General features: G+C 40.9%; 1 protein-coding gene across 1 annotated transcript in view; it reads left to right on the top strand.

Moving 5' to 3' along the window:
- The window catches only part of PARP9 (poly(ADP-ribose) polymerase family member 9), a 31,994-nt gene that overhangs the window by 6,427 nt on the left and 11,535 nt on the right, over positions 1 to 14,032 (top strand). The window contains exons 4-8 of the mRNA XM_081234760.1: positions 2,127 to 2,971; positions 5,000 to 5,227; positions 6,460 to 6,660; positions 9,707 to 9,770; positions 12,528 to 12,893. Coding sequence (XP_081090886.1) covers positions 2,127 to 2,971; positions 5,000 to 5,227; positions 6,460 to 6,660; positions 9,707 to 9,770; positions 12,528 to 12,893 — 1,704 coding nt within the window. The remainder of the gene's footprint in view (positions 1 to 2,126; positions 2,972 to 4,999; positions 5,228 to 6,459; positions 6,661 to 9,706; positions 9,771 to 12,527; positions 12,894 to 14,032) is intronic.

Here is a 14,032-nt window from a genome sequence, read left to right as displayed (position 1 = left end):
GAATACAGAGGAGACTGTCTCCCCCACAGATGCTCAGGTGCGTGACTGCAGGACCTTGTGGGGACCGGGCATATGCCTCAGAAGGGGGACTGCTTCGGAAGCAGTGTGGCACCAGCTGATGTGTTCCCTTAGGGCTCCCGTTGATCTTATCCTTTGCCCACAAGATGTGAGACCCTTCTGACCACAGCCCTAGAACTGAAACTGTTCATAAGAGGTGACCCACTGATTGTCTCCTGCTCAAGAAGGCTTGTAAGAGCCAAAATGGAACCTGCCTAAACTTGGGTGGCCCACTTGAGATTCTCAACGAAGGCACAAGCCTGTTGGCTCTGACTACTCATGTGCTGCTGCTTTTAGGTAATTGTAATTGAGGCCACCAGAGGTCTTTCTAGGTGGCTCAGATTAAAAATGGGAATTGAAGTAAAAAATAATTAATTACTACACTATAATCTGTTTTAGGGCACACATTTTTTTCACATCTCTGAAGGCTACTCTCTACCCACTGATAGGTTTAGTTGGCATCATTTTTCCTTTCTCAATGGCATATAATAATGATGCCTTAGACCCCATGAAATACACTGGCACAGGTTGGGTTCTCCAGGACGCAGAAACTGAGATGGAGTTAGGAATGCAGAAGGTAAAAGGAAAAGAGAAGAAACTGGATTGGGCAGGTGGAGCCATCAGACTGTAATGAAAACCTGGCAAAGCTCTGCCAGTCCGGGCTTGCCTGGTGGTGCAGTGGTTGAGAATCCGCCTGCCAATCCAGGGGACACGGGTTCGAGCCCTGGTCCATGAAGATCCCACATGCCGCGGAGCAGCTAAGCCTGTGCGCCACAACTACTGAGCCTGCGCTCTAGAGCCCACGAGCCACAACTACTGAAGCCCGTGCGCCTAGAGCCCATGCTCTGCAACAAAAGAAGCCACTGCAGTGAGAAGCCTGCATACCACAACGAAGAGTAGACCCTGCTCACTGCAACTAGAGAAAAGCCCACATGCAGCAACTAAGACCCAATGCAGCCAAAAATAAATAAATTAATTAATTTTAAAAAAAACAAAAGAAAAAGCTCTGCCAGCCTGAGGTTGCTCATTGGTGGAGTCCCACGTTGGACATCAATGGCCTTGTTCAGCCATTGATGGGAGCCACCCTGAGAATAGCGTGACCTGGGTTGGAAGGCTGAGATGGGCCCTGAGGGGCTAACAACTGGAGGCTGTCAGCTAACCATACTGCCCCCTTCACTGAAGGGTGATCTGAGCAGCACATCGTCTTGCTGCCACATGCAGTAAATAATTTTTAGCCAATCAGTTTTAATTCCACCAAAATCGCACTACAAAACTAGGGTATGGTGGAGAATTATTTACTGTCATGTTGTCAGTGCTCTGCCCATGTGCTGGACTATGCCCCCAGGAGCATCCTCGACCAATGGCTGATAAACACTGGACAAATATCCCAGCTGCTTTACCCCTCTGGTGATATAATTCTGAGACACATGGTCTAAACTGTCCCCCTGTGGAGTTAAGCTTCATTTGCTTTGTAACACCCCCTTTATTCATTTCTTTCCTTTCCCTGTCTCACTTTCCCACTCTCCTCTTTCCATCCCACACCCCTGGTGTTTTCTGGGATAACCTCCCAAATAAACTTACACTCAAACCCCTGCCTCAGAATCAGCTTCTGGGAGAACCCAAGCCAAGACACTGACAAAGGCTAACGAGTTATGAATAAAGCCTCCACATATTTTTGAATCATAAGTAAGTCCTTTCTAATACTTGTGCCTTAAGCATGGGTCTTCCCAAACTTGCCATTTTTATGTAGATTTTTAAAATCTGTGAGCCCTGATACGCACAGTTTTAAACCACCATCATTGTATCATAGTAGATACCACTTACTGAATATTTACTGTATGCCAGGCACACGACTAAGCACTTTATGGTGACTTACCATTGAAAACTCCTGGATATCTTTGGTCTAATTACAGGTCTAGGTGAGAGGGAGAATCAGGAAGGGGCCTAGAGGAAGCTCATCTTTCCTTTTGCACAGAAGCAGCTCAGTCTCCCGGTGTGAAGTAGAATTACATCCTTTTCAAAGGAACGCTTGCTCATTTCTTTATTTTTTATCTTCTCTCCTTTTCCAGAGATTGATACTCTCAGAGAAGACTACAGTCGGCCAATTTCCATTAATCACAATGACTTCAAAATTTTAAAAAATAATGAGAGTCGGCTGGGGGAAGTCCTCCAGAATAAATTTAGCTGTATCTTTACCCTAGTCTCTCCAGCCCAGGAAGGTAACAGTGAGTCTCTACAAGTCTTCAGAAAAGTGCTGGTGCCCAGGCTAGAGTTATCTGTCTGGAAGGATGACCTCACCAGACATGTTGTTGACGCTGTGGTGAATGCAGCCAATGAAGACCTCATTCATGGGGGAGGCCTGGCCCAGGCCCTTGTGAAAGCTGGTGGCCTTGAAATCCAAGAGGCGAGCAGAAGATATGTTTCCTTATATGGCAAAATTCCAACTGGTGACATAGCTGTCACAGGAGCAGGGAAGCTTCCCTGCAAACTCATTATCCATGCTGTTGGGCCTCGGTGGGGGTTAATGGATAGAGAGGAATGTATCGATAAACTGCGAAGAGCCATTATAAATATTTTGAATTTTGTCAGTAGTAATGTGTACATTGAGACAGTAGCGATTCCAGCCCTGAGCTCTGGGATTTTCCAGTTCCCTCTGGATTTGTGTACACAGGTCATTGTGGAAACTATCAAGTATTATTTCCAACACATGCAACTAGTCAGTAATTTGAAAGAAATTCACCTGGTAAGCAATGAGGACCCTACTGTTGCTGCCTTTAAAACTGTTTCAGAAGTCATCCTAGGGAAGAATGAGCTGGGGTCCCGGGTGAGTCCAGAAGCCACCCACCTTCTCAATACTATGGTTGTGAACAACCTGACTCTCCAGATTGTCCAGGGCCACATTGAAACGCAGGAAGTAAGTCTTTGTTTTATTCTCTTGCACTGCCAAACGGGATCCCTGAACTGTTTATTACCTATCAAGTATGTTTTGAGCATATACTATTTCAAACACGGTTTAGAAAGCATCTTGTTAAGTAAGGTTACGAGTATGGATTTCAGAGCCAGACCATTTGGATTTCAATACCAGCTTTGCCACTTACTAACTGGGTGACCTGAACCAAATTACTTTACCGTTTGATCCTCAGTTTCCTCCTCTGTAAAATAAGGATAATAATAGCACTTATACCTTAGAGTTGGAATCAATACACATAAACTGCTTAGAACAAAACTTGGCATGTGATAAGTATTTATAATTATTATTGCCATTATTCTTAGGCACCATGAGGAAATAGAACAATCTTTGATTCTGAGGAACTTAAAATCTATTTTATTCTTTTTATGTAAAAAGATTCTCTATTTGAAAAATCTCGTTAGGGAGACAAACCATCTGAACATTTCTAAAGCAACCTAGCAATAATAAACAAAAAAGTCTTAATACGAAGCGAATTCATATTTAAGAGTATATACATTTGTGACAAGAGTGGAGTGTAGTAGATCAAGAAGGATTACTTCAGAAGATGTGAGTTTTAAATCTGATCTCAAGTTATGATAGTTACGAATTGGCAGGAGAAGAGGCCTGGGTGGTTAGAATGACGGATCAGAGAGATACAGAGGTATTGACAGATCAAAAGTAGTAGGCTGGACCAGTCAGGAGACCTAAGCCGAGCTGTAAATCGTATTCTGAGTATATGGCTCTGTGCCAGGAGCTGTGGAGGATACAAAGTGTAATTTAGCATTTAGCCAGGGGTCATAGGGCACAAAGGTGAGGACCCTGACAGGGAGGGGAGAGAGTCAGGGGAACAGTGAACCTAGGTATTTCTGGATTAGTGCAGCTTCTCTGCCAGGCAGAGAGTACCTCGAAGGTGGAAATCATGGCTTGTTCATCTCTGTAGCCCTGGAGCTGGTCTCTGGGCATGCATCTGGGTGTTCAACAAATTACTGATGAATAACTGAAGGGGGCAGCAGGGAGCAAGGGCTGCAACAGAGGAAGAGAGAGAAAGAATATAAGGCTATATTCACTATTTTTCCCCTGGATCTGACTCTCCTATGGCCACAATCAAATAGACTTAATCACAAGTGAAAAAATGCCATTAATTGCCTGCAAGACAATTAGAAAGAAGACTGAGGGGACCCCCTGAGATGAAATATTTATTTGATAAGTCATTAATATGCCAATTTAAAATTAAAGTGGAAACATCCTGGTTGAATAACTTATCCCTTTAACTAAAATTTTATTGTATTTAATTATTGCCAACACAAAGAACTTTAAAATTTGTAAAGGGTGCCAATGCCCCCGACTTGCAAATTCTGATTTCACTTTCAAAGTGACACATTCATTAACATCCATGAGAAGTACCGAAGTTACCCCCAAAGGGAGCCAAAGCCATCAGGATGAATTAGGGGGATCTGGGGACCCCACCAAGAAGGAGGCCTACTTCCCACTGAAGACTTTTTTGTCTCATTTGTGTTCTCTTTCACCATGTACTACTTACCTTAAAAAACACAAATGTTAGGGGATAGAAATTGCCTGAGAAATTTTATTTCCACTCTGTAAGACAAAATGAAAATTCACACAGAAACAGCAAAAAGTGATGACGGTGGGGCAGAGAGTGAAACCACTTATTGATAAAGCTTAAAACAAATCATAGAGAATGCTGTGAATCTGGGATATTGGTGGTATAAGCCAGCAAGGGGCTGACAGATGTTTGCAATAAAAATTGTATCATCTACATACTTTACCTAATTTCTGACTAGGACAGACAGATTCATGGCAGTCAAATGATCATTCTTTGGAAATTTTATATCCATTATTAAGTGATATTTCTGTGGATTTAGGATCTTCAAATGTATTTTTCAAAGCTCTTCAGGGAAATAAAGATTTAAATTAATCATTTAAGAAAAAGTAATTTAACCCTGAATCTTGTTCATTTTTTTCCCTTTTCAGACGAATGTAATTGTTAATTCTGTATATCCACATGGTGGTCTTAGAGCTACATCTGTGTCAAAATCAATTCTACAAGCAGCAGGAGATGAAATAGAAAGGGAATTTAGCCAAAATATGACTAAAACACCACTAGATTCCCAGTTGGTACTGGTCACAAAAGGATTTAAATTGCCCTGCAAATATGTATACCATGTGTTGTGGCCTTCAGAATATTCTGAACAAAAACTGGTAAGGTCAAAATAAATTTATCTTTCTGTATCTCCGGAGCCTATGTAGTCTGTTGAATTTCCATCCTGTCATTACATTCATGAAATGTTATTGTCAAGTGGAATAATCCCCATTCTCTAGTACTCCTGTGAATACCTGAAATACTAAACAGGTATTGTTGTCACAAGTTATCTTAAGAAGTTTAATTTAAAATATCACCTAACCCATGTCTAAATTTTAAGTGGACATACCGCAAATAGACATAGAAACATCAGGGCTCCCTCAGTCTGCACACCTCACCGCACCCAGTGACCCTGTAGGCCTTTTCCTACGTGGGCCTGGGATTCAGCCTCTCCATATCTCCTGCCATCCGTTAAATTCCAGGAGGACCTGGGATCTCCCTTCCAACACCATTCCAGTCAAACCTATCGCCTGTGGTGTCTGTGCCTGTGGTGGAGCTTAGCTTTCTGCCTGACTCTACAACTGAGGGACGTAAATTACATGCATTAAAGAATAGGGGGAACCTACTGACAAGTGGAGAGAGGGAAACTTAATCCCCTTTTCTACCTTTGTCTATCTTTCTTTTGTCTCCATTTCTGGTCTTCTCTTGTTTAGAGAGCCCTCAAATCCCAAACTGGTCCTCCAGTCACTCTCTACCCCTCAGTTTTTCAAGGTCCTTCTACATTAGTAAAACCTTCCTACATTAGTATAACTAATATACTAGTATATTAGTATAATGTAGGAAGGTTATTAAATAACCTTCCTACATTAGTATTCAGTTTGAATGTTGAAACATTGATGGAAGTGTAAATCTGCCAAAAATAAATTACGTAACAGATCTTAATGACATTAAATAAATGTTGCTTGCTTACTTTAACCTTTACCTCCTTTATTAAAGCTCTTTATGTTGACCCAGAAGTGGCAGGTAAGTGGGGATAGACTGAAGGTTGGCTCTCTAACCAGGGGAGAAGGCTACATAAACTGAGGGAAATCACGATGCTCAGACGTCCTGAATGGCACAAAATGGACCACTCAATTACTTCAGTTTCTCAGCCCTTTCATTTCTCATCATCCAACCTTATAGCTATAATGGGTCCCCTATGGAGTGGTACCTTTCCTGTTCTCTGAGGAGGGACGGACATGGCCCTGAGGAATAGTGGAGGCTGGCATTGTAAAATATGGGCAGGATTAAGGGATAAGTGAAGTCTTATTTTTGACTCAAGGCTGATGTTGAATTTGTGTTTTTCCTGCAGACATTGGAAACTGCAATGAAGAAATGCTTGGAAAAATGCCTTGAGCTGAATATAACTTCCATTTCCTTTCCTGCCCTTGGGACTGGAATCTCTGCAGCAGCAGAGATTATGTTTAATGAAGTTTTAATATTTGCCAGACACCATTTGCAACAATTAACTGTAAAGTTTGTGATCTTCCCAAAAGAACAGCAGTTATATAAGGTAAGTTAATGTCTTAGAAATGTCATGCAGTTCGTTTGTTCATTCATTCACTCAACAACATCTGTTTAGTATCTCCAAAGTAAGACACGGGGCCTGTTAAGTGCTGTACAGCATGGTGATGGTCTAACTTGGTGAAATTTAATTTTAATTTTTATTTTTTTGCGGTACGCGGGCCTCTCATTGTCGTGGCCTCTCCCATTGTGGAGCACAGGCTCCAGATGCGCAGGCTCAGCGGCCATGGCTCACGGGCCCAGCCACTCCGCGGCATGTGGGATCTTCCCGGACCGGGGCACGAACCCGCGTCCCCTGCATCAGCAGGTGGACTCTCAACCACTGCGCCACCAGGGAAGCCCTAATTTTTATAAATTGCTCACTTCTGACCTAGTAGAGAATGTCATTGTACAAGCCATGTTTACCTCACTACCTAGCTTCTCTCTTGTCCTTTGTTGGCATTTATTCTTCTCTCTGCTCCTTTAAGGTAAGCAACCTCCTAGTTTTATGGGGTCCTCTACTCCTTCCCCTTCTCTTTCCCACCTCCCAGACTGTCTTCATGTGGGTGCTTGCCATTTTCTCTCTCCCTACAAGGAAACAGACGTGTTCTATCTTGTTCTTTTCTGGAACAAGTGTAAAGGTTCTTATTCCTCTTGCTGCCTCACCAGGCACAGGGAAGTTTGTAGTGTTTACTGATTTCCATTGCTGACGTCAAGCTATCCATGTTACATCACTGAAGAAGGAATTGGAAAGAGGTGTTCACAGTGGGGTCTCATGAGCAGTGTAAGCCATCTCCAGTACACCACTGTCTCATCCACAGCTGACCTGAAAGGTTGATGAATTACCCAATGAAGTAGCTTACCTTCTTGACAAAATTAAACATTCTGTCATTCGAATGAAGTTCACCAGTCCCCCCACCGCCCCCAGCAGAGGACTGTTACTGGGCCCAGATAGGTGCCCTGAGTACATCTCTGGACTGTGCATAAAGCACCATATCCCTGTAAGAGGAATTAACCACAACTAGAAAAGAAGGCTCTCATTCTCTTCAACATACAAACAAAAATGTAAATGGCAGTTCAACAATACAGAAAAGATCAACCACAGTCTGAGGGCTCCCCCAGGGGCTAATAATAACAGTAGTTGCCACGAGTTGCATCAGCCAAGTACCGTGCCAAGAAGACACTGTCTTCATTCTCCCCTCAGTCCCATGATGAAGCCACTATTGTCATCTCCATTTTTACAAATGGGACCAGAGGTTAATATGTACACACCAATCCAGTGGCTGAGCCAAGATACCAACCCGTGTCTGACCCCAAAGCCTGTGTTCTGAACCACTAAGCAAAAATACAGAAAAAAATAACTTGAAAGATGATACAGCTTTCTGTTTTGTAACTCAAAGGAGAAGATTATCTTACAAAGTAATTTATATTATACCCTGAACATTGACCATTCCTTCAGGCTTTTTTCAATGTTAACACTACATTATATCCATGTGGAAGTATGACGTGCGCGTACACATATGTGTACACCTCTGGTGTTCTGCTGAGCACATCTTTTCTTCCTAAATAAGTCTTTCTTCCTAAATAAGTCTTTCAATGAGGGGTGTATGTTCATCTATTTGTCATTCCAGTTCATGGATGACAATGAGTAAATAACTCCCCAGCTGACTGAAATACTGTGTTCACTAGTATTTCATGATGATAAGCATCCTGGGTGCCACTGAGTATCTGTAGAAGGCAATGAACAGTCATTCATTTGGTTATTTAACAAATATGCATTGCATATCTACCTTGTGCCAGACCTCACGTCTCAGAATAAGGAACTCCTTACTAGGAACACTCACCTTCCTCACATGAGGTGTTAGTCATTCGTGGACAGAGCTGGAAAAACTGCCAAATTCTTGCCATTTGGATCTACTTTTCCAAACTACTTGCAGACTGTCTGCTTGTTATCCACACCCTCTATGTTATTGATACTGATTAAGTTACAGTTCTCTCTCACATTGAGTTCAAAAGCCTTGCCTAAATGATTTCTAACCCTGCGACACATACTGACTTTTAAGTGACTTTGTAAGAGAACTGATTTTTATCCATGTTGTGTTTGGCAGCTGTTATTAGTCTGTTTATCAGCAGATAATGTTATGTCATTTGTTTTGGAGGGCAGGGAAGTCCCTCCCTTTTATGACCTCTCCAGGTACTAAATAAGCATGGTAAGATTGAGGGCTTTTTTGCTCTGTAAATAGCAGCTGCAAATATAATTTCTGAAGAAAAAGTACTAGAGATTAAGAAACTTCATTATTAAAGTTCAGACGCAATGAAAAATGTAGTCTTTACATCATTATTTACCATCTTTTTCAATGAAGAATTACTGCCAATTGCATCAACTTTAAACAAGGAAGACCCTGGGCATGGTGGTTCCAAACCCTAGGAGAGATGAGTTTTTTCAAATAGATACTATGTTAAAGGATCTACCTGGCAATATACATAAATCTTTGTGTGTGGACTGTCACATACTAATAATTATAACAATAGCTAACATATTGAATATAATATGCTGGGTGCAATTATAAGCACTTTACAGGAATTGATCATTTATTTAATCTACAAAGCATGGTGTGTGTATAACTCTTTAAAATGAATTTGTTTTATTGATTACAAGAGCATCTGTCTCTGTTTGTCTTCTTCAGTGACATATCCACAGCTTTAGTTCAGTGCCTAATATGCAATTAGCAGGGCATTAATATCTATGAATGAATGAATGAATAAATGATATTTTGCCTTGGGATGTACATTCTCCTTTTTTTATGCCAAACTTTAAGGGTTTTTTTTTTCTATTTTTTCTATATTTGTTTCCCCTACATGTTCTAATAGATTGTAGTGCTGCACTTGCTGTTCCCGAGGACTTTCCTAAAGGCTGCTTTAGATTTGTGGCAGTAGAAATGGGGGATGACAGAGGGGATGAGGTCAAGTATGTGAGTGTAGGTAGAGAGAGGGATTTTGATGACAGTGGCTAAAAGCCCCACTTAGGACTCTCTGCTCTGTTTTGCTTCTCATAGGTTTTCAGCACTGAAATGGAAAAGAATAAGTTGAAGCTGCAGGGTCTCAACAATTACCCTGGTGGTGAGTAAGAAACTCACGGATCTAGAAATAGAGTCTACCACCATAGGCTCATTTTATTCTTGATCATCCGAACTAATGGAGGGGAGAAGTGGAATAAATAAGCCAAACATGTTTCATTGTGCTCCTGCCTGGGTACCAATGTGCTCTATACCTGACCATGATTCTATTTTTGCTCAGTCTAGTTTCATGATATGAACAGAGAGAAGCTAAGTTGAAGTAGGTAATCCACAGTGTGGGTAGTTCATTCACAAATAGATGTCTATATTTTTTTTTCATAAGCTTACTAAGCCAGTTACTCTTTCTGATTTGAATGGAGTGCCATCTAAATGGGGTTACTTATTAGTAATCATAGAAAATACATCTCAGTAATACCAGATAATAATAAGTGGATTAAACCAATGCTACCCAAACCTGAGTAATCATTGGGATTGTGATGGAAACTTTAAAACAAACAAACAAACAAAAATATGTATGGCCCAACTCTACAGATTCTGATTCAGGAACTTTGGGTCTGGGCCAAACATGTATATTTTTCAATGCTTCCTGGTCAGTTTTTCTGCAGAACCAGGTCTGGGGATCACTGGACTAAACCAATCCTGGTAGTTGTTGGAGAAGTATTAACTTCGTCTTATAACTCCATTCCTGTAGAGGAGTTTGAGTGCACTGAGATGGAATTGTGTCATGACAACTAGGGTGTGTACTTCTGAAATAGTCTTTTAATCCACAGTGTTCTATAGATGTTAAGAACACCAGACATTCAACCAGCAATAGAAACTATTAGGATATTTTCTATTAGGGTCGAAATGATTTGCTTATACCCTTTATTAGAAGAGTTCACTTTTGGACATTCAGTGTCCAGCAGTGTTGGAAATGAAGAAGAGGGAACTTGAAGAGCTCTGGCTTGTGACTGCACCTCTTATGAGCCTATTTATCTGTCTGTAAAATGGTGATAATGACAGATTGTTGTGAGGATAACTGGAGATTATGTATGTAAAAATGTTCTGTAAATTATGAAGCATTAAACAAATGCCAGGGGATAAATAATGAATGAGAGGATAGACAGGCTCCCCAGGTGACCTAGAAGAGGGAGAGATGCCCTTTGACTGGAAGGGGGCAAGAATGGCTTCATGGACAAGATGGTTCTAAGTTGGGCTTTGAGGATGGCAAGATTTTCAATGGCCAGAGTTGGTGGGGGTAGGGCACCCAAAGTGAAGAAAACTCACAGAAGCAAACAAATGCACTGCATGTTTGGGAAACCACAGTGACTCTAGGGAAGTTAGATAAGAGGAGTTTTAGGAGAGGATAATATGCAAGAGGAACATACAAATGTCCCTATATCATTAATCTGAAAAATGGGGCCAGTCGTTGCCATTTACTTCAGTAATTTTTGAGGACATCGATAAAGGAATTATAGTACAGGACAGTAACAGACATTAATAATGATTAATGATGATCTCAGATTATTAAGGAAAAGTTAAACTATTTAGGAAGGCAGGGAAGTATGTTTCTATTATAAGTATTTAATTAATAAATAGTTAAAGTTAATTATGTTTTGGTGCTAGAAGAGACTCCTTTAGTGATTTCAGTAATTTAGTTACCTAGAAAAACAACTCTTTCTTTCCTAATAATGATGGGTAAATGAAATATCACCATGCATTGTTTTTATTTTCTCCTAAAAATAATATAAGCTCCCAGGCAGAACAATCGTTTTTTTTAAAAAAAAGTATGTCATCAATATAAGAATCTCTGTCACTTCTTACTGTTGTCTAAAACTTTGGCTTTTATTGTTACCAGAGGGAGGCCATTCTCCTGCTCCTACTTTTAGGTATGTCCTGGTACTTTTTCATAGCTCCTGGTACCACCCAACTGCTATATCAGGGGAAAAGATGCTAATGACCACTACTGTCCTGAGATCACTCACTGGGAAGCAGATTGTATGAGCACTGGAGTCAGGTTGCCCACACACCTACCAGCTCCCTGGCCACCACTTACAAGTCCTATAACTATGGGCATGTTACTTAATAACTTTCTGAATCAGTTTCCTCATTTGTAATATGGGTCCTACTAATAGTACGTGTTTCATAGGATTGTGAGAATTGAATAAAATAATACATGTAAAGCACTTAGAATAATGCCTAGAAATATTAAGTGTTCAACTTACTTTTTCCCCTCAAAATATGTTTCTGAGATTTATCCATGTAGTTAAAGTTTACTCCTTTTCATTGCTATATTCCATTGTTTAGCAGCACTGAACTCCAAATGTTGGTTGTGGAGGTGCAAAATGTCCTGTCATATACAGATAAGACATAAAAAGGAATCCCAGGTAGTGAAGTTGTGGGTATTTCTTTGTTTCATTATACTATGATAATTTCCAATTTTTCAAAAATTGGCTTTATCTATGACTTTCAGAGATATTTGATTTTAAACCTGGTTGTAACAAGAGTTTACGGAAAATCCCATTCAGCAAGAAATAATAGTTGGTTAGCATCCAGGATGAGATTACAAGGTGAACTCATCTGTAAATTGACAAATGCGACAGCAGGGCCAAGACATGATAAGCTAAACTCTGTGTCCCCAAGGAGACTGTAAACTATACATTTAGATTTTCTTTGTACCCAGCAAAGCTCTCAGAGATAGGTACTTAATTGGAGCTGCTACTGCTAAGGCTGCTCAGGGCAAACAGTGGCTGTGGTGTTTTGTTCTGTACTGATTTAAAACCCACCTACCTTCTGTGGTTGCTTATGATAGTGTTTTCAGTTCCCCAGGGGACCGGAGAGAAGAGAGGAAATAGATTTCCTGTCCTCAATCTGATGGGACCCGATCAGGAAAAGATAGATGAGGCCCAAGCATGGATCCAGAGGATACTGACCCTCCAGGACCACCACATCATTGAGGATATGCATATCCTCTACCTCGGGAAAAAGAAACATGACTATTTGTCTCAGCTTCAGAAAACCTCATGGGTCTCTATCTCAGAGATTATAAGCCCGGGAAGGGCACATTTAGAGATTAAAGGAGCCCAGGCTGACCTCATTAAGGCAGTTATGAACATTGAACATATGCTGTGTGAAGTTCAAGAGGAAATGGCAAGAAAAAAGGAGCGAGTCCTTTGGAGCTTGTCAGGTGAGTAACTTTCAATTAAGTTGGGAAGTCAGCCCTTCCAGCTTTGGGGCATGAGCGTGCATGTGTGTAAGTGCGTGAGAGATAGAATGGAAGAGGAGAGAGACAAACCATGCTGGGTCTGTTAGGCCATAACTTTTATAACCTTTTTTTGGCTCTTTCTACCAGCAGGGTTAATTATTAGTAAATGAAAACACACACACACACACACACACACCCACGATTGGGTTTACTGATGATGACATGGATTGCCTAAGAGGCAATTATGAGGAAAGCCCAGGATAACCCAAGCCCAGGCTCTAGGGAAAAAAGTACATCCCTAATTCTGCAGATGGAGCATTCGAATGCAGACACATTCCACTTACTTAATTCATTTCTTTAATTGAGTTTTATTGCAATTATTTATTGCTGGCAGCGTTAGGAGCCCTAAAATTACTTTAAGCCTTCCCACCAGAGTAAATTTCACTGGTACTGTGAGGTCCACTCAAGTATCACTCATTCAATGGGGCAAAATCCATCGGGATGACTGTGGGAATTTGGGTCTGGAGAGATCCTTTTAACTTAGCCCTAGAGCTAACTGGGAAATCATACCATTGAAAATACTACCTTGGGAAATTGAGGCTTATTTCTTTCATTTATTCAACTAATGTGTATTGCATCCGTGTTATGTGAAGCATTGTGCTAGGTGCTTGGGAGACAGTGATAAGATGAACATTGTTTCCACTCAAAATCTAACTGGGGAAACTGAGAGGTAAGCAGGTTAGTTATGAACAGGAAGGTGAAAGTGCTCTGGAAACAACTAGGTGAGACGCCTAACCCAGACTTGGGAGGTAAGGAGAAAGCTTCTCAGGGGATGTGTCACAAATGGAGAAGTGAAGAATAGGTAGGAGTTAGTAAGGCAAAGAAAGAAACTTTCAAGAAATCAGACCATAGCTGGGCCTAGGTTATGCAAGACTTTATAAATCACATGAAAGTATTCACAGTTTTTCTTGAAACAAATGGAGAGCCTTGAATGATTTTAAGCAAAGACAAGGTCAGGTTTGTATTTTAGAAAGATCGCTGGTTGTAACATGGAGAGTGACTTTAGTGCAAAAATTCAGATGTAAAACTTCAGAGAACGCCTTATTTTCACCATGTGTTTG

The sequence above is a fragment of the Mesoplodon bidens genome (genome assembly GCF_964165515.1).
Source record: "Mesoplodon bidens genome assembly, chromosome: 5".
In the NCBI taxonomy this organism is placed as follows: Eukaryota; Metazoa; Chordata; class Mammalia; order Artiodactyla; family Ziphiidae; genus Mesoplodon; species Mesoplodon bidens.
Note: the sequence above shows the minus strand (reverse complement) of the source record. Positions and strands in the feature narration are given on the sequence as shown.